The sequence below is a fragment of the Kwoniella shivajii genome, chromosome 2, assembly GCF_035658355.1.
Source record: "Kwoniella shivajii chromosome 2, complete sequence".
NCBI lineage: Eukaryota > Fungi > Basidiomycota > Tremellomycetes > Tremellales > Cryptococcaceae > Kwoniella > Kwoniella shivajii.
Genome location: NC_085909.1, coordinates 385,853 through 408,631, shown reverse-complemented (window position 1 = coordinate 408,631; position 22,779 = coordinate 385,853). Strand labels below are relative to the sequence as shown.

The window sequence follows — 22,779 nt, the reverse complement described above, 5'->3', positions numbered from 1 at the left end:
CCGCTGTAGCCTAATTCATTGCGACTGGCAAAAGGAATCATAAAGCACGTTGTAAATGACAGTAATGAGAATGAGATAATGCATGTTATAATATACAATGCCTATGTGCTATCGTTTATCTATCTATCTATGAAAGATTGTAGTTCGTCGCTATTTCACCATTACAGTTTTTTAGCTTTGACCTGTAACCAGATTCTATACATTTGTTTCTTCTCTTTTCGATTGACGATCTGTTCACCAATGTTAGATCAATCCACGGCGTGTGGCTACAAGATCACTGATACTTGAGGTGGGCACTTACCAATCTTCTATCTTCACCTAATTGTACAACTTCAAACATATTCTTATTTCCCTCTTCTGACACGGGATTAGTCAACATGCCTTCCAACTCCTCTTTCTCAAAGAAATAGACTCTGGTACCATCACCTCTTATGTACAGATTTGGTGTTTCGGGATCTAACAGTCTGTTTTTCTTTATACGTAATTGAGCTAAATCATGTCTTCCATAATCACGTATCAAAAGCAAACCACCTGGTCTGAGAGCCTATATTCGATAATATTTAGTAATCAGGGTCAGGTGAGATATGATTTTGAGACAGATGCGTGAAATGTAATGGAGACATGGTGTTGAAAAGATGCGCAGAATAATGTCCCACTTCAGACTCACAGCATATAAATTTGTAATTGCCTGCTTCCATTCTTTGGGATGTAAAGCTGACAAAACGAAAATGACAGAAATGACATCCACACTTCCGGGTTCTATACCTTCAGGTAGTGAATATTCCTTTTCTAATTTTGTATTTTCCGATAATGATAAATCATTCAAGGTATCTTCCACTATCTTCACCTCTCCACCATTTGAATCGTTTGTATCATGTTCTGGTATTTGACTTTCCAGCATTGAAGTTGCTGTCGAAGTATTATTCGGGATTGGGTCGGTCGATGATGAAGAGGAAGAAGAAGAAGAGGAAGGAGAAGGTTTCGAGGTAATATCCCATACACTAGCATTTAATTCACCTAAACCATGCTCTGCCCGTGGATACATTTTATTTGCTTTCACAACTTGAACAGCTTTTTTAGAATAATCAGTTGCGAATATCTTTAAATCTGGATTTTCATTTCTCATTAATAATGGGAAAACCGTATTTCCCGCTCCCTACTTTAATTTCGTCAATGTCAATTTCCATTGTGAAATTTAGACAAAAAGGGGAACTTACACATCCTACTTCCAGTACGATCTTTGGTCCAGCCTACCACAAAATAACATACATAACTAATCAGCCCCACCCTCATTTCTTGCAATTCACGAATGATGCCAGACGATACATTTTACTCACATCAGATTCACTACAGGCTACGAGTTCTGGAAACTCCAATCTTAACCAAGTACGATCTTTGAAAAAACCATCTTCATGATTAGTGTAAAACTTATCCCAATAATGAGCAGGTTTGGCATTATATCCGTCTACTCGATCAAAGCGAAACAACATCAATCGTCAGCTTGGATTCCCTCGAATGGTATGCAGAGTGGTATGCACTGTGGAGGACCGCAGTAAGACTCGTACCTCTCAGGTTTTCAGCTACGGGACTTGAACGGTGTAATTCCATGATTTCCGCCGCTTTCAACTTGAAATCTTCAGGTAAAGTCACATGATCCCTAATCAAGACACTTTTCCGTCAATAAGTGTCTTCAGGTTGAGCTTAGAGCAAATTGCAAGTACATTGAGTTGCTTCAAGGAATTATCGCCGACTCGATATACCGAACTGGGTCCAATCTTTTCGTATCCTCACTGAAGCAGATAATCACTTACCATGCATTGTGTTCGAATACATCTCTATCACCATCCAACAGCCTAGCACCAAAAGTAGAACCTACAGGTGGCCCATTAGGTTTCACCCATTTATCAGCTACCCTCATTTTCGGTGGTAGTACTGCTGGTTCAGTGGGTATTACCGGTGAAGAAGTCGAAGAAGATGCTTCAGGTTGAGAAGCTGATATTTCTGACATTGCACTACTACTGTACTTTTGCAGTTGGGTAATGATGGGTGATGTGGATGATATTCTACTTGCAGTCGATCTTATTGATCTCGGTATCATCAACTGAGCTGTCACGAATGGATGTATTTCCACAGCCTGGCCGTATAGGTAGTAACGAAATAATGTTGAAACCTCAATCTCGGTGAGTGAGACCAGAAATTATCGCTCAGACATCCCAGATGATCGTCAGAGTCACGTGATACTGCATTAAATGGGATAAGATCAATTCTAATCCCCTTGTAATCCCTTCAAGCTTCCAATTCAAATTTCTAATGATGATTACAAAAACCTTTGTATTTCCTCGGCGGTACTCGGCCGATGTCGACCGTGCACCATACACCACACGAAAATGATCAATTATACGTCAGGGTTTTTCCCTTTACATAAAGTGGTAGTATTAACTGGAGTAAGAGGAAAGCTCAGTCAAAAGAAAAGAAAGAAAGAAAACATTCACTTTGTATGATTTATGATTGATATCTCGTTCCTCCTTCTTATCCATCTCATCTACCCAGAAACAACAACACATCAAAATGATCTCCGCACCTCTTCGATCATCAGTAAGCTCAGCTGTTAGATCAGCCGCCGTTTCTTCAAAGGTGAGTCTTGTCTCAATTGTTCTATCTGGGTGGAGTATTTTGCCGAGAACTGTACACCGTTCATGACTGATCACGTTCAATTATCATCAATCTCTCTTGATGTCTATTGCGAATCTGCTCTACTCGGTAATACACTTGGTGAATGTCTATGATATCATAAATAGCGTGCACCTATCGCTAGATCTATGGCTACTTTATCCGATGAGAAAAGAGTGAGTAACAATGTCAAATCTCGTTTATAGGTAGCATCTTACTAACTTTACTATTCTTGACGTTTAGCTCCCCTCTAAATTTGGTGGTATGTTCAATCTAATCATCGGATAGTACATGTTCTCAAGAATAGGATGAGCTGACAGATCCTCTTGATTTTTTTTCCTGGACCCTAATTCCACAGGCAAATACACAGTTACCTTAGTCCCAGGAGATGGTATTGGTAAAGAAGTTGCCGACTCAGTCAAAGAGATCTTTGAAGCTACAAAAGTTCCAGTACAATGGGAACAATATGATGTTTCAGGTGAAACTACAGGTGGTGATGACTTATTTCAACAAGCCATGGAAAGTTTAAAGAGGAATAAAGTTGGATTGAAGGGTGAGTCTGAGTTCTGAATCAAATTTCTCTCTCCTACAACGCGAAGGGATCGAGATTCTCCAGGAATATCGTTAACATACATTGGTTCGGATATGAAGATCATGACTGACGCTGGTTACTACTTTCGTTCATAGGTATCCTTTACACTCCTATCGATCAAACAGGACACAACTCATGGAATGTAGCTATAAGACAACAACTTGATATCTACGCTTCAGTCGTTGTATGTAAATCATTACCTGGATTCCCAACAAGACACGCAAATGTCGATTTCGCCATCATTAGAGAAAACACAGAAGGAGAATATTCAGGTTTGGAACATCAATCTTTCCCCGGTGTAGTAGAAAGTTTGAAAGTTTCGACTAGAGCAAAAGCGGAAAGAATCGCTAGATTCGCTTTTGACTTTGCTGTTAAAAACAACAGAAAGGTAAGCTTTTCCAGTTTCATTTATCACACATGACTTTGATGAGTCAGAGTCAAGAAACAAACATCCTACATTTCTATTCAATCAAATCCCATGGTCACCTGGCTGACATATGTTATTTTCGCAATATAGAAAGTAACCTGTGTTCACAAAGCCAACATCATGAAACTTGGTGATGGTCTTTTCCTTAACACTTGCAGACGTGTAGCCGAACAAGAATATGGTCACACAGGAATCAAGTTCGAGGCTATGATCGTCGATAATACTGCCATGCAACTTGTCTCCAAACCCCAACAATTCGATGTTATGGTTATGGTGAGTGCCATCCTTTGTTATTGCAACCAATGAAATCCATACTGATTTATTTGCCTTTTATAGCCTAATGTAAGTTGGCTGAACGACTGTACTCGCTAAGCGAATCCACTCAAACAACACGCTAATGGTGATTGACTCACTAATAGCTTTACGGTACCATTTGTGCCAACATCGGATCCGCTCTTGTTGGTGGTCCCGGTATCACCCCTGGATGTAACTTTGGTCGAGTGAGTGAACGCTTCTTGGTTTTGAAGTCCCCTCCTTGCTGATTTCGATGAACTCAATGCAGGAATACGCTCTTTTCGAACCTGGATGTCGACATGTCGGTAAGGTAAGTTATTTCCGTTCTAGCTGAAGAGGATCCCACTTTACTTCCCAGACGAATATGACCTGATATATCGATTTCGATTGAATAGGATATCATGGGTACCAACAAAGCCAACCCTACTGCCCTCATCTTGTCCGCAACAATGATGCTTAGACATCTCGGTCTCGAATCCCAAGCTAATTTGATCGCTGGAGCAACATACGATCTTGTCAAAGAAGGTAAAATCAGAACTGCTGATTTGGGAGGTGAGTTGATCTGTCGCTTCGTGAACATCAATGAGCTCGTGTGCGACAATGAAGTTTGGACAAGAATAGTGAACTAATCAGATTTTTTTTGCACAAAATCAGGCTCTGCTACTACCACCGAGTTCACCAAAGGTTTAATCAACAGACTCCTCTAAACGAATCTAGAAAAGGAGAAGGACACCAAGTTGTGAATTAAGAAACATCTGTTAAACTGATCAAATGTCATAAGATTACTATCAAAATTACTAGTATCTTGTACTTGTCGTGAGATGCATTTGGGATGTCCGTCCGGCTGGATTCGATTCGTTATATTATACCAACGAGCTGTTTGTTCATGAAACGTTGTGAAATTTCTGGCTCTATCGTTCGAATAATCTGATTGCACTGATTATGCATCAGCATCCTTTTCGATGATGAAATGTTTTAGTCACTAATATGGATGCGGATTACATTGTTACATATTATATTCTATCTTATTCTATTATATTACTCTATGGCGATACTGAGGAGGTGTGTACTTCTGAGCAAAGAAAAGTCTCAAACCGAACATTCTCTCCTATTCTTAGCCCTCTAAATGAGAACTTTTCTCTTTCTCTCGTCCCTACTTTAGTCTGACATATCTGCTAGCTCGACCTACTGTACGATGTGCGATATGCGATGTGCGATGTGCGCTGTGGGCTGTGGGCTGTGGGCTGTGGGCTGTGGGCTGTGGGCTGTGGGCTGTGGGCTGTGATTGAAAGGTTAATTCCGAGCTTGTTCAACTTGAGTTTTTTCAACTCTATTGTCAAGTACGGTTTTTTGATTTTTGATGACATTTGTCAAAGTCGTATTTCCTTCTTTATCAGTATCACTGATACGTCCTTGATTGAAATTCAATGCTTTTCTTATCCGATTCGATTCTTTGACTGGATCAAGTCCAGGTAGATAGAATGCGTCGATTGATTCAAGTGGTACTCCAGCGGTCTAAATAAATACGACCATCACAAAAATGAAATCAGTAAATCGGTCCAAATTTGAATTCTGGGTGTACGTGTAGAAACAATGGGAAACTCACCTCTGGACAATAAAGATAGACAAATGGAATGAAACATAGATTGAATGCACCGAATAACATGAACATTCCATATCCGATATTTGCTATACCGATAGGAGTGACTGAATTTCGATGTATTGACAAGGGTGTCAGCAACATTGCCGCAAAAATAAGATTCGATACCACAAAACAAATGGATAACATTGGAATAGAATAGAAGCTTACCCATTAAAAGGACGAAATCGAATAACCATTGTAAAGCGACAGCGAGACTAGACGCCTCGTTCAGCTGACTTTCTTCCCCATTCCCAATGGAAATCGCCCCGATCGATCTCGATCAAAATCAAAGTCAACTCACCCCATACCCTTTGATCGCCAACTCAAAGGACAAATCTCTGACGAGTAAACCCACACGCCCGCCATCCATCCCCAAGTGAATAGCCTAAAACCATAACATAAAATCCAATGAGCCTTCTATCCGACTTTCGCGAAAGTTTCTAGAAATGATAAACTCACGCTTGATAAGCGAATACCATAACAGCAGCACCGATACCAGCTCCTTTAGTGTCTATCTTGATCAGTCCACCCATGACGAACATCACGACAGCCTAATTGGTTATCATGATCCATGGTCAAGATGCCATGTTCAACCGGAATTGCGAGAGATGACTTACCATTCCGAAAGCTGTAATCAGGAAAAGATTCCTTCGACCGGCATGCTCTACATGAGTGACATCAGTGAACACAACTACCGATCGCAAATCCATGTAAACTTACCGATCAACCACCATGTTCTGAAAATCAAAAATTGTGATTAGCGTCGTTCCTCATCGCCCGACTGGAGGATTTCACTTACCCAAAACTAGCAACGAGGAAGAAGACTGATCGAGTACATTTCAGTAAGATGTCAAATAGGATTCGAAGGTGAGGGTATATACTAGCTCACCTTGGAGATAACCAGAAAGGAGAGAAGCGGTATGAGAATTCAACCCAATGGCGTCTTGGCTGAATCTGAGATCAGCCAATGCTTGATGGAAGATTGTTGATTGCAAAAAGCAAACACCTACAAGATAGTGGTAACGTAGCTATTAAATCAGATCTAGTCAGCATGGCTCTTCATTGACTCCTTGATTCATCATGACAGAACTTACTATGAGATGATAGTAGATCCCGAGAATGCTTGAGCGACTTGAATACCGACAGCCTATCTCATAAGTCAGTTCCTGTTGCACATTAAGTGGCCATGATGTATTTGAAAAAGGCTTGATATGATGAACGACTCGTGTCCATCTAAATCCTGAGGGAGATACCCAAAGACACTCACTGTTAACATCCTTCTTTTTTCTCCTTGATCATCATGACTTCTCTTAAACAAGTCGCTCCATCCTTTTGCACTTTCCCTTTCTAATTCTATTGCTTTTGAAATCTCGTTTAGTTGAGAAGAGACTTCGTGGCTGTCGTCTGGAAGATCCCCTAGACACGATAGGACATATCGAGCGGCATCAGGTTGGTCGTGGGCCAATAACCATCTAGGAGATTCCTATGGCACTTTGTCAGATCTGACAACGTGAGGACCTCATCGGCGGGAACTGATAATTTGGCTTACAGGCATCACGAAAAGTAATCCAGCCATTATCACGCCGGCCTTTACAATTGATCAGCTCCTGTCTTCCAAATATCGACATGAGAAAAAGGGTAGAAAGACATACCATTCCTTGAAGACTGAACATCACTCTCCATGTGAAATCCGTATCGTATTTATCCAATAATCCATATGCGGCCCAATAAGCTATAAGTTGACCTACCTAAAAGAGTCCAAGACGCAAATGCCTTCGTTAGTTCTAGTAGTAGTTAGTATGTAGAAGTAAGAGTAGAATCCCTTCTGAACGAAGAACGAAATGAAATGAAATGAAATGAAATGAAATGAGCGAAATAACAATAACTCACAATGAGCATACTCAAACTTGCACATATCAAAGTACCTCTTAAATGAGCGGGTGAAGTTTCATTTTGCCAAATAGGTAAAGTAGTAGTTATAGCGCCCATTCCCAAACCAGCTATAACTCTTCCCACTGCTAATTGAGCTGTTGAAAAAGATGAGATCTGCAGTATCGTTCCTATCATTAAAGGTACAACGGATACCAATAGGATTATACGTCTTGCGAAATTTTCCCCAATGAAAGAAAATATTAATGCGCCGAAAAAACATCCAATTTCATATGCTCCTGTTATAGCTCCTTGTCCTGTTGGACTTAGATTATATTTCCTTTCGACTGTGAAAAAAATGAGAAATCATAAAGCTAGTAAGCGTTTTTGTTCAACTTCACACCAAGACAACGAACATTCAATCAGGAAACAGGAAACCAAACACTCACATGGCCCAGATGCGATCACACCTCCCAAAGCAGCATTATCTATACCGAATAAACAGAATCCCACACCGGCAGTGACGGATATAGCTATCAAGAGCTTCGTCCCTCTAAGTCCGAGATATGGCATCTTGTATTTGTGTTGACTTTTGTGTCAAACTGATTTGATCTTCTGTTTGCGGCGATATCGACAAAAGGTTGTATCTATTCGATAAGTTGGATTTTAGGATATTTGTGTCGGTTCGTTTGATGAATTGAAAGTATCTATGTGTTTGACATATCCGATTCCTCGTACTTGTTTCTGTCAGTTTGCACTTCTATTGCTATATTTTGTGTCTTCCACTACTACTGCTTTATTTTCGACAGATTCCATACACTTTCTTTCTGAAATTGGGACGAACGATCATCGATTGGATGGAAAATTGAGATCGGGACATTTTATTTGTTTACGAGTTTGTATTTTTATAATTATTTTCATGATTATCATTATTTTTACCCTGAATTGATTAATCATCAGATCATATAACGAGTAAATGCAATTGTTTGGTATCGATCGAAAATGATCACCCAATTCCAGCAGTACGAGTAACCTTAAGATCCATTATATGTTTCACAGAAAATCGTAATTCATCAATGGAAAAGAACATCAGTGAATGAAATCCTACTAGTCACTCGGATAGTCCCCTCTACACTCTGTGATGATCAATGAGAACACATCCGCCGGTATGTGTAACAAAAGCAGGTAACCAAGTCGACTAGTTAGTTATGTTATTCGGCAATCAAGAATAGTTGACTATCTCTTTTCTGCTCTACGGATTCTCAGGTTTTGACATAATGTATTCCTGCTTTGATATGCTACCAGACATATATCATTGAATCCGATCCTTATTATAAATTGTACTATTTGGAGTTGATTCCAAATTCATTATTATCTTCCCAACCTAATTCCTTTTTAGCCCTTGTATCCATCACGACAGGCATTAATTGAACATCACCGTTACCCTCTCCGATACGATTCTGTGCTTGAATATTGATACCGACCGGACTCGCATATCTCGTATGTTCATGTTCATATCCATGTTCGTGTTCATGGTGATGATGATGGTGATGGTTGTATTGATGATGTGTAGGTAAATTTGATCCTCCTTGCTGCTGTTGAAGTATGAATTGAATATCATGTCTACCTACTAAGGAATGTATAATAGCATGAAAATATAATGGTCCAATGGTCCATACCAATACTCTTGAGAAATTACCCATGGTCGCATTTTCAATCGTGCCGAAAATCAATAATAGGAATGTCACTGTTACAGGTGGTAACCTATTGGAGGGAATTATCAAGATGTGAAAGGATTAGTTCTGGCTCTCTTCTTTTATTTTATATGGTAAATGCGCAGTAGGCTGTAATTGGACGGAACGAAGCAGGGATCGGAAAACCAGCTTACATAGTTTCAAAAGTCAACATCAATAATTTCCTCATCAAAGAAGTAGCGGCAGCTTTGATCTCATCTCTAGAGTTGATAAGCGCGTATGTCACTTGAAGGAATCAAGTATAATGTAGTCAGCGGGTGTCATCCTCACAAACTTTAATCGGTCCATTCGTGCTCAGACGGCGATGGTCAATCCCGTTGCACAACGATAAACACTTTCAAGACCAACACGAAGAAAGCAGCACCGAGTAAGAAACACAATACTCACTGGTGAAGCAGACGCAAAGATCGGTAACGACAGAAACAGCAGTCCAAGCTATAACCCATTTGTTGACATTGGTAATCCAGCCTTTCAAATCTCCAGTACCGCCTGGAACTCTAAACCCCGTGATAACGCATCTATATTACCATGATCAAATATAGGACAATATCAAGTCAGCTGGAAGGTAACTCCATAAACGCAAAGTGATGGAATTCGATGGGAAGAGACGGGTTCCAAAACTCACGCTAGACACATGGCGAAACTTGCTAAAGCCAATGAACCAAGTATAGGTATTAAAATATGTTTTTTTCCTACGAGCTATATTTCGGGTATGAGTTGATCAGATTTCATTTTCTCTTCTTTACACCACAACACCATGTCGAATGAACATGTATTCTCTGCGGAAATGTGGAAATATAGTCGATGGTTCATAGAAGATGTAGTAATCTTTTCAACTGAACTCAACTCACCTTGATAGCCCTTCTTGAGAAATAAACGGCAGCGCCCAAATTGAATATTCCAATAAACAACAACACTGTCATATCGGCGTAAACATCTTTTTCCAAAACGATAAACACTTGAGTGGCTGCTTTGTCAATGAACATATATGTTTGCCATAGATTCAATCCGAATTGACCTCTGTAATGATGGATGGGTGGTTGGGTGGGTGGATGTAAGATAATGATGGGAGGCGGTTTGATGATGGTGGATTGTCGTAACAAATCAATTCAAGTTGTATTGTATTGTTGATATTATAGATTTGTATATAGGACAGACGAAGATGAATCGGGTGATATGATACTCAATCAGTCAGTATTGGAAGTCCACTCTTCCTATACTGCAGAATCATATCTCAAAATGAATGAAATCAAATCTCATACTAGACTCACAGACAAGCAGATGTTCCTAGACCAACCAAAAACAAAGTCGACCTAGAATCTTGTAATTTGAAATGTTCATAATATCTATATGTCTACGTGAGACATCAAGTGATATGAGCTTTTTACCCATCCCACATTATATATGTATATGACCTGATTTACTAGGGGATGGATGGATGAAAAAAACACAAAAAAAAAAAACACTTACTTGTGATAAAATAGCACCTAGTATAATCCCTTCAATACCTAATCCAAGAGCGCAATACCATGTCAAAGTCCTCGCACTAGTATGTAATGCTTGAAAAATCGCTTCATCGATTAACTGATCAAGTGTACTTGATCCTGTACCAGTAGTACCAGAACTTGACATTATCGTCGTTTGTTTGAAGATATTTAGGTATTTTTCCAACGTCCCAGGAAGTATGATCAAACAGAACACGATCTTGTTTTGATAATTGTAGATGATGGAATAGGATTTAGACCATACGATCAACGCACCGACACCAATTGAAAGAAAGAAAGAAATGTCAATTCTAGATTATCGTCAGACTCAACAACCTCTGAAAGTGTCATTCACTTCGCGATCATATACATCTCGTTTAGGGAGGAAAGGAGGAGGGATGGAGAATGTGTATTCCTTTCATACCTCACTCCCAGGGAATCTTGCTTCCATCTGCTGCTACATCAATCGTGAATCGGTTGAAAAGAAACCAAAACCAAAACCAAAACCAAACTAAAGTCCGAAATTTGTATTTGTTTTTGGCCTTGGCTACGAATTGACTGAGCTAAGCTCGGATAGAAGGAAGCGATCGATTTGTTCAAGACATTCTTTTTCTTCCCGGTGTTCCTATACCATTCTTTGACACGGACCTCGCCAACTTTTCTTTAGTTTGGTTTCAACGGAGAATCCCTCATATCTCGCATTTCCCCTTCCCCCCCCCTGATGTCTAGCTGTACGCCATCAATGGTACAAAGTCTAACATTACAAAGTCAGGTGTCGAGAACACGCCAAGGCGTTCCTTTAAGCGGGTTCCATGAAACTTACATGCGAGAGGCAAAGAAGTACGAATTAGTCGCTAGTAAGCATAGTGGGAAATAGAGAATAGAGTCTAAGGGGTTTTTCGAACGAAATAATGGGAAAACAGGAAAACACGGAGAGATTACTCCGGAAATCCAGGATAGAACATGGCACCGGAGACAAAATTGCATTTCCATCCCATCCATCTTGAGCTCACGATTCTGTGATATAAGGTCAGTATTGATCATGAGGACATGAATGTGTATGAGTGCATAGACACACATGACATCTCAAGATTTTATCCTCTATCCCTCGTCCTTCTTGTTTCCAATCACCCGTCTTTCCCGCTTCCTTTTTCCTTTTATTCCTTTGACGCGTCGTGACGCGTTTATCAGACCGTTAGACTTTCTCTTCACCCAAGACAATATCTGTAGTCATTGAACTTCCAACTTCACTCTCCATTGTATTGGCTCTTTCCCTTCTGTTATCAATGTCGTGTCCCGTGTCCATACTGTGCTCGTCTGAACGATATCTGATGGTTTCTCCTCCGGCCGAGACTTCTCCGGTATGTATACTCCCATTGAAGCTGTTTTCCCTAGTTCTCAAATCAGTTGATGTCAAAGGAATAGAAGGGGATTCGGTTCTTTGTAATGTTGACCTATTTCCTTTGGAACTTGGTCTGGATCTGGGTATAGGCGTGACTCGTAAAATCTGCTGAACGTCTTTTCGGTAATTCAGTGATTGGAGAATCGCAGAAAAGTAGACAGGTCCAAGGATCCAAGTCACGATTCGAGAGTAGCCAGCTGCGAGTATCGACTAATTTCAGCCCGTCACGTATTGATGAGAATGCAAGATTTGAAGGATTGGAGGTTTAAGCTAGGAGTACTCACCAAATGTAGCACCTTGATGAGCGACGACGATCACATTGGCTATGTTCAATAAAACCGGACCAGCCCTATAAAAATTGTCATCTCAGTATCGTCATCGACAGTCGCCATGGGGAACATCACACACATAGTCTCATAAGTCAATCTGATTAACATCTTTAACAGTGTCCTCTCGGTCTTTTGGAACCCCATTTTTTCTTTGAGCAACATGGTCGTCACTGTTCAAGGCACGTCAGCGGATGTCGAACAATATCGTAACGAAACCGGCACAAGCTCACTCAATGCACAAACCAGTATATCTTGGAGAAGAGCGATTGACGCCCAGATGACTATCAATTGATTATCTGTATTACGCCATGAATTGTACTTCATGAGTATCGCAGGAGAGGAATCGGCAGTGATCGAAGGAAGAAGAAATCCTTTTATAGCCACGCTTGGAAGGGGTCATCCGTCAATACTTTGTGTATAGCTGATCATCGAATAGTGATAGATGTGCTCGCTTTTACTTACCCTAAAGATAGACCCAAGCTAGAAAAAATACCAATGACAAGAGGGATCAATACCCAAATTCTCTTTTTAGCCAGCTATATCACGAAGATATCGAACGAGTCAGAATCTGATCCTACCTGCGGTCCGAATACGGATGGACTCACAAGCCAAGCTCTTCTTCCGAAGAAACCAGCAGCTACGAAATTGAGTACACCGATGATCACTAATACCGTCATGTTGGATCTGATATCGCCTACTATGACAGCAAAAAGTTCAGAGGACGCTTTGTCGATAAGTCTGTATGTCTAGAACGACTTTCAGTTGAATTACACTTCCAAAAGTACAAATAAAAAGTTGCCAATGTGGTAAATACAAATTGTCTGGAGACAGTTGGACGTCGACTAACCTGCCACAGATTCAATCCGAATTGAGCACTGTTAACCATCATCTCGTCAGCTCGCCGTTCTTGCCTTCCCAAGGAGCATTGCAAGATCACATAGCACGATCTCGATGATGAAACCTTTGGAAAGCAAGGGAGTTTTACTCACTACAAGGTGATTGCACCTAGGATGATACCTGCCACAGCCCAAAGTGGGTCCGTGCGTCCAAATGAAGAAAGGTATCTTGTTGTCTAATCATGTCATGATTGACTCAACTCAGCTTATTGCTTGTTAATTGCTTGCTGCATGGAAGTTTAAGCTTGCTCACCTGAAGAAGGATAATACCGAGTATTATACCTTCGATAGCAACTGCACAAGCAGAGGAGAACTGCATCGCGAGTTACGTTCAGCATCTGTCTGCTGGCGGACTATGCGTGGACAAGAAAGGATGAATGGAGCTTACAGTAAGAGACCTGGGTGTTGATTTGATAACTATCCAAATCAAATCACTCAAATCCCTTTTACTGAATACTCTCAACTCGTCGTCCATAAGTGGAAGTGGGTGATGACCACTTGTAGATCTATATGGGTGAGCCTGAAGTGGAGCCATGTTCAATTTTTAGTTCAATTTGGTAAATGAATATCAATTCGATATAGTGGAAGAACGAGAGAATGGGGAAAGAGCAGTCTCTGTTATACTATTACAACAATTGATACAGTATGGATGTAAAGTGAAAACAAAAGATTGTGAACAACGTCGTAATATATCAGATCGACGCATGTTCACACCAATCGTCATGAGCATCGGATGTATGAGACACCTCAGCAGCTCAATCAAAGACATGATCAACAAACATTCATCCCCATCAGCGTCATGCAATATATTTCGTGATGCATGCTCAAAAAGTTGAAAATACCCACACACGCACACAATCACACACGCGCTGATCTCTCTTTTGACCTACTTTGAAGATTTCCATATATACAGCGGAAAGGAGTGTCTTGTCAAGTATCGTACTTCGCTTAAATCTACCTTTGATTACAGCGTGTGAGAATGATCTCATGGGTTTCTTTGCATGACGACGATCAGAATGTCAATCAAAGGTACGACTCATCAAATCAAGGGAATACATCAACATCCCATCACAATCATGGACAGGGTAAACAAAAGTAAAAGCATACAACACACTACGAATCGAATCACATCGTATCTATTATACACAGATACAGTTCATTCATTCATCCTTGATCTTCACCCCATCCAGATACCGCACCTTCTCCAACCAAAATCTGATCATCTATGATATCACCATTCGTTGACCTTTTATACGTTTGAATCTTCTCACCGAATTGCGTGATATTATATATTCGAACTCTTCTATCGAACCCTAATTGACCATATCCAGAATAAGATGAACCTCCATCGAAACATGACCTGGACATTTACAGGGAATCAGCTCTGAAAGACGCTCCCATCAAACAAGTGAATATGCTGTGCATGACTCTCGTTTGAGATGTGAAAATAAACATGACTTACCAAATACCATCACTCCTCCTACATCTATCGGTATTATGACAATGACCGTGGCTCAAAACTTTCACTTCTGCTTTACTGTTCTTACTCTCTCCCCAAATATCCATTTCTACATCTTCAGGAGACTCATCAATTTCATGAGCAGCTTTGATCGCATTGTAAAAGAATCCCGAATTATGTTTGGAATTACCTTGACCGTCCATCATCTTACCCACGTCCAACTTTTCCAATTCAGCTTCATCCAAGAATTCTGGTTTATCAGCTTCCATGTACGCTTCAGGCAGTGGGATATGGAACCACATCATCGCATTTGGTTTAGCTAATGTCTTATCTTGTCTTTCCAGGCGTGACGGGCTTGATTTTCTCCATATATCACCCAGATCGGATGTACCGTCAGGTTGAAAAGGTCTCGAAATGGGTTTGATGGATGATGAGACATTGAGATACCAATCTATCTGAGAACTGCAAGGTGGTCAGCTGTCTTCACTTGAACATGATAACGTGCAAGATGCTCCGCTAAACATACGTTTTCAGATAATCGTAATCCGCTTTCCGCCAAGGAAGGGTTTTCTTCTGGTAGGAATGTGAATCAAGGAAGTAAAGGGTGAAGACATGTATGTTTGAGCTGCGGGTATTGAATCATGCAAATGTCAGCTTGTGGACTACACTATGATTTCCAGCTAAGGTGTATAGAAGCAGATAAACTCACGCGTCAGGCGAGTGAAGCTTGATATAATCTACGCCGTGACATGACATCAGCAATAGTCTCATGGATATTGAAGTAAACTTACAGTTTCCTACTCCATCAACACTCTTGGGACCCGGCCTAGCCAAAGAATAAGGCATATGTTGCATATTTCTCATCTGCGCAGCCCGATCTTCGACAATCTCACTGTCGTGATTACCTACGTGATGCATACAAGTAGTCAGCCGGCTGTTCAGTATCGATTTTACTCCAGGTCAGCTTACCAAATATCGCTGCCCAAGGAATCTGTCTCTGAATAACAGGTTTTGCGAATTTTGCTAAAACAGATCTTGAATCGTAGCTTGTTTCTTGTCCGTTCAACTGGTCTCCCGAGAAGACCTATGATCACGTTGTGTTAGCTTGTTTTCCTACCTTCTCGAATATCGTATAACTCTCTAGCAAGTGCACCATCCTCCCTCCTGCGCACAAACGCAAGGACACCCACCACTAAATCAGGTTTCTCCTCGTCTAAAGCTTGTCCCAACCATGCGGCCGTATCTGAATCTCCTGTACACGGGTATTTATCGGTGTCTCTGCATTCACCGTTTCCCACAGAGTAATGCAGGTCGGCGACTGAGTACATAGTGAGTATATGAGCTTGATTCTCGACGTAAATCAGAGGGAATTTGGCTCACTTTGCATTATTTTGAATGAGCCATCTGAGTGGAATTTCGGGACACTGGCTCTGGGCGGCACTATCCAGATGACATATCAGCGTACTGATACTCATTTTTCCACCGTTTAGGGCGAATGATGCTGATCACCAAGTACGAAGATGACGAATTGAGGCTCTGGTTTTATGACTTGATTTACTTACTCGGATTTCCTTTTCTAACCGTTATAGAAACGCCTTCCCATCTACCTTTTTGACCTTCGGTGACTTTGCCTCCTGTGATCCTTTGGAACCCAAAAAAGGGATCATCATTCCCATATATTATATCTATTTCAGTTATATAATCTCCATATTCTACTATTTTCGATTCATCGTTTGATCCAGATTGGATTTCTTCTACTGATCCAGAAGAAGTTTGGCCCGAATCTTCCGATATTATATCGTCGTTGGGTTTGATCTCTTCGTCAACTGTGAGTGAGTGAGGATAGGTTGTAAAATATGGTTGGGTAGTCAGCTTTCAGCTCTAAATGTCTGAGCCACACTGAGGAACTTCTTCCTTTCCAGATCAAGCTCAGTTTCTCGGTTTGAGGTAGACTTACTTTGCCTCTCAGTCGGCTCAATTGTCCTTTCCTCCTTTTTAGGGTTATGTAGTCTATCCTTTCGCCATAGATCATCCCATCCTTGACTCTTGGTTTTATACCATAATCTCTCTTCATCCTGTTTTGGCCAAACTCCAGAATGTAAATCTCCTTCTGCTTTGATCCAACCTCTTAATTCGAGGTCGTATTTCTGTGAATCAGCTGGTGGTTCAGATACGATTTGTAAGTCTGTTATTAGATCCACATCGAGTCTTCTTGATCTTCTATAATACACGTTCAAGTACCTGTATATACCCCCCCCCCCCCCAAAAATCGACCCAGGTCAGCAACGGTTGAATAAATCTATGATCGGATTCCCCATTCCCCAATCATAGAATACGCTTATGTATATCAGAGGGACATACCATATCCCAGTCCTCAGATTTAAATCTCTTTCTACAATAACCCATTTACCTTTCAACTTGTCCAGTTCGGGTGTGGTTTCAGGTGCGCAATAAGATGGAAATAAATATGGTGGGAAATAACATGGTTTCACAGCTATTTCAGTTACTGCAAAGTTGAGATGAGGGTGAATTGTATCAATGAACTCAGTCAGTTTGGTGTGATTTTAAGGCTTTACTTTGTAACGTTTGGACTTACTGCCAGTTGTATGCAAAGCCAATGGATCCTATCCCATAGTCAAATCAGCTCATTTTGTTATTAAACCCATCATCTAAGGAAAGATCACGAGTTGACTCACCCAATTATCTAATGGAATACTGGCACCCCATTCGGAACCATTGCCTCCATTACCTCCATCATTATCTAAAATACCATCTTCACCCCCATCTGTCTGCGAAGAAGAAGAAGAAGAGATTTCAACAATATCCCAACTTTGCCATCCCAATTGCTGCTTATACGCAGGCGACTTGTAATGACCCAACAACGAATATGATACTAATCCAAAACTGAATAAAAGTATCAATGAGATTATAGGTAAGAATGAACGTAAATACAGAAAAGGTGGTGGTTTGTAATGTCTATGATAATCTGGTCGTATTCTTGCCATTATATAGAAGCCAATTGAAGATAATACTAAAGATGATTTATTTGGGTTTTAATCTGATATTATATCGCTAGCATCTTAAAGTTGGTGGAACTCACACTACGACGTTAGAAGTGGACTAAATTGTGAGACAAGATGGATGAAATCAAGTTGAGCTGTATAGTAGGTCAAAGGTATGAAAGGAAGAAAGTCACAACGATAATATCATCTCGCAGTAACAAGTCGTCATGGATCAGCGAACTTTGAAAGTGGAGGTAATTCTGTATACCTTCAAGTGACGGTATTTCGACAGAGGTCAAGAACAAGAACCGGATAGATGACACTACCACTGACAACCTCACACGCAATGAGTCAAGCAGTGACCAACAAGACACAATCCAAGTCGTACATGCAGCAACGACACAGTCTGCTGAAAAAGTCATAAATATCTTGACATCTCGTATGTACAAACTCTTTCAAAAGACATCGGTTATCTGTTTCCAAGACAAAGCCTTCACATCTACCATTCCGACGAGAATGACGATCTCTATGACAGATCAACTTCCATTGTTTTCTCTTTGGTACTCCCGTTCGCTTGCTTATCCTCATCCTCATCAGATTCATCAGATTCATCTTCAATTTCAAAATCATTCAACCATTTCTTTGGGGCAGGATCATCGTTATCCCTCTTAGTCCAGTTATAGATCTTCAAATGGATCAATAAACCTTTATCACCTTGTATTCTAACAGCTAATCCATTCTCTACCAAATGAATATCTTCAATTGGTTTATTCGCTATTATATCTTCTTTAGATACATATTCGTATTCTTCACCGGAATGTATACTCCACTTCGCCCGTGTTTTGGTTCCGTAGACATTCTTCCATAATATGAATAAGGGGTTATCGATTGTCGAAGAAGAAGAAAGTGAGAGGTGATACCTAAAATCACGCATACACATCGGTCAGACAGTCCACCCGCTTAAAATCGAGATCCGACATAATCAGATCGACTATACTCACCTTTCACCTTGTTCTATCCCTTCAAAGGCCAAGTTATGCGTCCACAGACATCTGGAATCATCATCTTCAGGAGGGTTCAACCAGCCTTCTAAAGCTTCAGGCGAGTATTTGAAACTGTTTCATCTTTTCGTCAATACTGGTACCAGGACTAACAATCTTACAACACCATGACACTCAAGATCGTAATATCACTTACCCAACTTTTGATATAGCTTGATGTTTACCTATTACGCTCGTACAGAACATCAAACTTCCATCGACTTCGATCGGAACGGCCAGAGGCCGGGTTGGATCATCTTCTTCTTCTTCGTGTGGAGGGAGGGAGATGGGAGCTACAAGTTGTCGTGTTCTTGCCCACTCCGACATTCTCGATTTTCGGTTTCTAGTCCTCAAGAATGCCTTATCGATCTATAAACAGGGGTCATACCAATGATCAGCGACTTGGATTTTATCTTGATTGTCGTCACGGGTAGCACTGCTTATATGTAGTCACACTCACCGCTATCCTCTCAACGCGTTCAACGACGATACTACTTCCATCATGACCGTTTCCCCAACTTCTAGTTCGAATACCATTCCTTTCCGTAGCTGTATACCTAATTAATTTGGGTACCAATCTGACTGTGACATTGATAACATCGGTATCTCTCTTTTCGTCCGATGTAGTTGTAGAAGTAGACCATCTTAGCCATCCAGCATGGACTAGAATGAGACCTAAATCAGAATCATCTGTATAAACATCTGTTCCCCAGATTTTCCTTTCTTTATTGACTGATCCACATATGAGTCCATTTGAAGTGGTGGTGGTAGTATTGGTGGAAGGTGAAGATTCATCCCATCCATTTTCACCTCTAACTTTCCAATTTTTACCTAAAAATCCACCACCAATCCTAACGATTATAAGACCACCTTCATTGTCAGGATATGCCGAACCTGTTTTAGCTAAAGTCCAATCGCTACCAGTATACACCTCGTTGGAAATGATTTGGTTCAAGTCGATAACTGTCTTTAACCATTGTTCAACTTGACTAGATCCAACTTCTGGGTATTTCCTAACTGGATTTGTCAAGCTTGACCAATCCCTTTCTTTCACAGGTATGACGACTTCAGTTTTCTTTTCTCCTTCTTCCTTGCGTCTTTTGGAAGCCTTAGCGTTACTTGTCCTTCGATGAGCATTTTGAGCGTCTTCCACTGCTGCATCCATACGTGGTCGCTTATCTCTTGGTGTATATTGGTATTCACGCGGTTCAGCTTTATATCCATATGGTCGAGGTTCCCGTGTCGGTGCGACCTGTTGCATAACAGATTGACTATCGCCGATTGCAGGAGCAGGAGCAGCACCAGCGGTGCTAGGGTGATCTCGAGGTTCGGGTTGGTGTATGACTTCAATATGTCTCGTGTACCCAGGCTTCTCGTTATTCGGTGCGGCGGGTGGAGGGTTGGTCTGAGGTTGTCGACGATAAGGGTCAGCGGGAGAAGACCTTTGAGCAACAGCAGCAGCTGCAGCTGATGCTTGATTGGCAGCTGAGTTGGACCGAGGAGGTTGGAAAGCTTCTACTCCGTAAGCTGTTCCTGTACCAGCGCGTTCACGCTCCCTCGCTTTAAGCCATTTGGCATCTCTCTCTTCTCGCTCTCTGTCAATCCTAGCTCTTGTTTCAGTAGCTTCCTTCTCTCTACGTTTCCTTTCCTCCTCTCTTTTCTCTCTCTGCTCAAGCGTTTCACGCTCACGATCCCTATCACCCCATCTTGGACCAAAAGCCCCATATCCCCCAAATCCGCCTAGACCGAATCCACCGAAAGTTCCTGGGTAACCAGGTCCTCCAAATCCTCCATAAGAGCTATAGGGTGCCCGTGTACCTTGAGATCCAGGAGCATTGGATGCAGAAGAAACGGCGTTGGTACCGGGCGTCGCTGACTTGGGAGTGGTCCCAGCTGCGGGCGATGCAGCAGAATGTGTATCACGAGCAGTTTGAGTGGTTTGCAATCGTGCGACAGGTGAGCGCTGAGATTCTCTGTCCCTTGCAGCTTGTGAAAGGGATGGAGGAGCGCCAAACAGTGATCGAGAAGGAGGGTTCGCTTGAGCAGCAGGTTTGACAGGACTTTTCTGACCAGCTGCATTCGACCCAGGGATAGGTTCGGTCCCTCTTGCACTCGAATTGCTGGGTGTACGCCTATGACCTGTTGTGGAACTTGCAGACTCCTGACCAGCGGGTATATTGGGACTGGCAGCGACGCTAGCAGCAGCTGATCTTTCCCGTTCGAACGGCGAAGGTAGAGATCTAGTACCCAATGCACCATAACCAGGTAAAGGGAGATTGGGCCTCGGGGTAGATCCGTTACCGGATGTAGCGCTTGCTGGAGGAATTTGAGGAGAGATTGAAGGTTTTCCTGCTGAAGCCACTGAGCTGGGAGCGGGGAGAGTTCGAGATGTTGTGGGAGAAGGAGGGAGAGAAGGTCGAGAGTAAGGGTTTGTAGGGTTTGAATTTCGATGTGTTGGGGAAGTCTCAGTTGGATGAGGTTTGGCGGTTCTTTCCCTCTCTCTTTCTCTTTCTCTTTCTCTTTCTCTTTCCCTTTCTCTTTCTCTTTCTCTAATTGTACGTTCTTGTCTTTCTTTCTGTCTCATGTCTTGTTCCCTATATGCTCCCGCTCCGAATAACCCATATCCACCACCCATTCTACCTAGACCTGAGCCAAATCCGACACCCATGAGATCTGTTTTCCTCGTGGCCCCTGCGCCCGTTGAAGGAGTTGGAGCTGAACCGTAAGGATTTGGTCTATCTTCTCGTGGTGTTGAGCTGGCCGAAGTAGGATTACTGCCTGCAGTGGAAGAGTGATGATGATGATGGTGATGATGGTGATGATGTGGTTGAGGATGAGTATGTCCAAGTGATTGGGTGGACGATGAGGCCGAGGACGCGTCTGATGGTCTAGGTAGTGAAGTAGAATAAGAGGTATATGGTTTAGTTGCTGATTCTAATCCATTTATTGGGAGGATGTCAGCCGATGATGGTCTCTGTTATGTGTTTTTTATCTCTCATAATTTCAGGCACAACCAATAGATTACATAGGTGTGAAAAGATATGCCTCACCTCTTTGTCTTTCTCTCTCCTTTTCCCTCTCTGCCATCGTCATCAACCCGTAACTAGGCCTCAACCCATTTCCACTGCCACCAGGAGCGGATCCAGTATTGGAGGAAGGATTCCTTGACGCGGAAGGGGCCGATGATGCTCCTCCAAGTTGTGCTGTAGGGACATTTGGACTTGTTGACGCATTTCCATTGGCCGAACTCGGCTGACCGGAAATGTTTGAGGATGTCGGTGGTTTACCAAAGGGGTGCATTGGAGAAGTCGATAGATGGGTTCGAGGTGGTAAGAAGCTTGAAGGCATCAAAGGATGGCTCCTCTGACTTGTTCTTCGATACTGTTGAAAGAGGTAAAAGGATTGAAGATGACCGTCTCTGTTTCAGAATGGAATGAAAGGAAATGAGGGAAAAAAATGTGGAGGTGCGGTGGAGATGATTACCGTTCGGTTACCTTGATCCGAAGAGTCTTCATGAAAGGTCGGTTCGATTTGGTTCGCTTTTGGTTGATGTTGATATGATCTGCAAGGGCAGTATGACTTAGTAAAGAAGAGCCAGTTGATTTGAGAGAGTAGAAGATGATGGGAATCGAGGAATGAAGGAGGTTGTCAACGAGGTATGATCATAAAAGTGAGAAGAAGAAATGAAATTGGATGGATTGCTTTGATTAGATGACGAAAACGCTCAGGTTCCAGGGAAAGGAGATGATCAAAGCGTTTTTGTTTTTGAAAAGAGAGTTCGGTTATAAAAAGGGGGGAGGGGGGAATGCTCAGTAAATGATATTTACCCTGAATCACAGAGTGAGAAATACGAGTTCACCCTGAAATCCTAGAAAAACGACCTAATCACAAGTCAGGCGATCTCGGTTTTTCCGGAATA

The 22,779-nt window shown here is 41.7% G+C and overlaps 7 protein-coding genes across 7 annotated transcripts; 1 reads left to right on the top strand and 6 right to left on the bottom strand.

Moving 5' to 3' along the window:
- Window positions 1–161: 161 nt before the first annotated feature.
- Window positions 162–2,008, bottom strand: IL334_001520 (uncharacterized protein; the record flags this gene model as incomplete). Its single annotated transcript, XM_062933277.1, has 7 exons — window positions 162–230; window positions 302–544; window positions 668–1,156; window positions 1,218–1,250; window positions 1,338–1,465; window positions 1,566–1,657; window positions 1,812–2,008. 7 exons carry the CDS (start codon window positions 2,006–2,008, stop codon window positions 162–164), a joined length of 1,251 nt encoding a protein of 416 aa, XP_062789328.1.
- A 560-nt stretch (window positions 2,009–2,568) lies between these two features.
- On the top strand, window positions 2,569–4,690 carry IL334_001519 (isocitrate dehydrogenase, NAD-dependent; the record flags this gene model as incomplete). The annotated part of the gene is made up of 11 exons (XM_062933276.1): window positions 2,569–2,634; window positions 2,799–2,846; window positions 2,914–2,932; window positions 3,029–3,223; window positions 3,358–3,650; window positions 3,780–3,962; window positions 4,026–4,031; window positions 4,109–4,189; window positions 4,252–4,293; window positions 4,379–4,535; window positions 4,638–4,690. The coding sequence occupies 11 exons, from the start codon at window positions 2,569–2,571 to the stop codon at window positions 4,688–4,690; spliced, it is 1,143 nt and encodes a 380-aa protein (XP_062789327.1).
- A 586-nt stretch (window positions 4,691–5,276) lies between these two features.
- Window positions 5,277–8,067, bottom strand: IL334_001518 (uncharacterized protein; the record flags this gene model as incomplete). Its single annotated transcript, XM_062933275.1, has 16 exons — window positions 5,277–5,498; window positions 5,590–5,690; window positions 5,794–5,840; window positions 5,927–6,010; window positions 6,085–6,176; window positions 6,243–6,289; window positions 6,346–6,362; window positions 6,425–6,449; window positions 6,515–6,573; window positions 6,636–6,653; window positions 6,720–6,772; window positions 6,893–7,108; window positions 7,175–7,213; window positions 7,278–7,373; window positions 7,516–7,841; window positions 7,944–8,067. 16 exons carry the CDS (start codon window positions 8,065–8,067, stop codon window positions 5,277–5,279), a joined length of 1,566 nt encoding a protein of 521 aa, XP_062789326.1.
- Window positions 8,068–8,837: 770 nt separating this feature from the next.
- IL334_001517 (uncharacterized protein) lies at window positions 8,838–10,880 on the bottom strand (the record flags this gene model as incomplete). The annotated part of the gene is made up of 7 exons (XM_062933274.1): window positions 8,838–9,258; window positions 9,383–9,473; window positions 9,636–9,766; window positions 9,874–9,947; window positions 10,100–10,268; window positions 10,520–10,602; window positions 10,719–10,880. 7 exons carry the CDS (start codon window positions 10,878–10,880, stop codon window positions 8,838–8,840), a joined length of 1,131 nt encoding a protein of 376 aa, XP_062789325.1.
- A 1,047-nt stretch (window positions 10,881–11,927) lies between these two features.
- Window positions 11,928–13,894, bottom strand: IL334_001516 (uncharacterized protein; the record flags this gene model as incomplete). The annotated part of the gene is made up of 10 exons (XM_062933273.1): window positions 11,928–12,331; window positions 12,419–12,483; window positions 12,543–12,633; window positions 12,694–12,848; window positions 12,926–12,999; window positions 13,069–13,209; window positions 13,311–13,338; window positions 13,453–13,535; window positions 13,613–13,672; window positions 13,748–13,894. The coding sequence occupies 10 exons, from the start codon at window positions 13,892–13,894 to the stop codon at window positions 11,928–11,930; spliced, it is 1,248 nt and encodes a 415-aa protein (XP_062789324.1).
- A 629-nt stretch (window positions 13,895–14,523) lies between these two features.
- IL334_001515 (uncharacterized protein) lies at window positions 14,524–17,823 on the bottom strand (the record flags this gene model as incomplete). Its single annotated transcript, XM_062933272.1, has 13 exons — window positions 14,524–14,719; window positions 14,822–15,280; window positions 15,345–15,443; window positions 15,528–15,555; window positions 15,610–15,723; window positions 15,788–15,902; window positions 16,009–16,136; window positions 16,199–16,258; window positions 16,381–16,644; window positions 16,776–17,059; window positions 17,180–17,324; window positions 17,415–17,442; window positions 17,515–17,823. The coding sequence occupies 13 exons, from the start codon at window positions 17,821–17,823 to the stop codon at window positions 14,524–14,526; spliced, it is 2,229 nt and encodes a 742-aa protein (XP_062789323.1).
- A 523-nt stretch (window positions 17,824–18,346) lies between these two features.
- Window positions 18,347–22,208, bottom strand: IL334_001514 (uncharacterized protein; the record flags this gene model as incomplete). The annotated part of the gene is made up of 5 exons (XM_062933271.1): window positions 18,347–18,740; window positions 18,822–18,935; window positions 19,018–19,229; window positions 19,321–21,794; window positions 21,911–22,208. The coding sequence occupies 5 exons, from the start codon at window positions 22,206–22,208 to the stop codon at window positions 18,347–18,349; spliced, it is 3,492 nt and encodes a 1,163-aa protein (XP_062789322.1).
- Window positions 22,209–22,779: the final 571 nt, after the last annotated feature.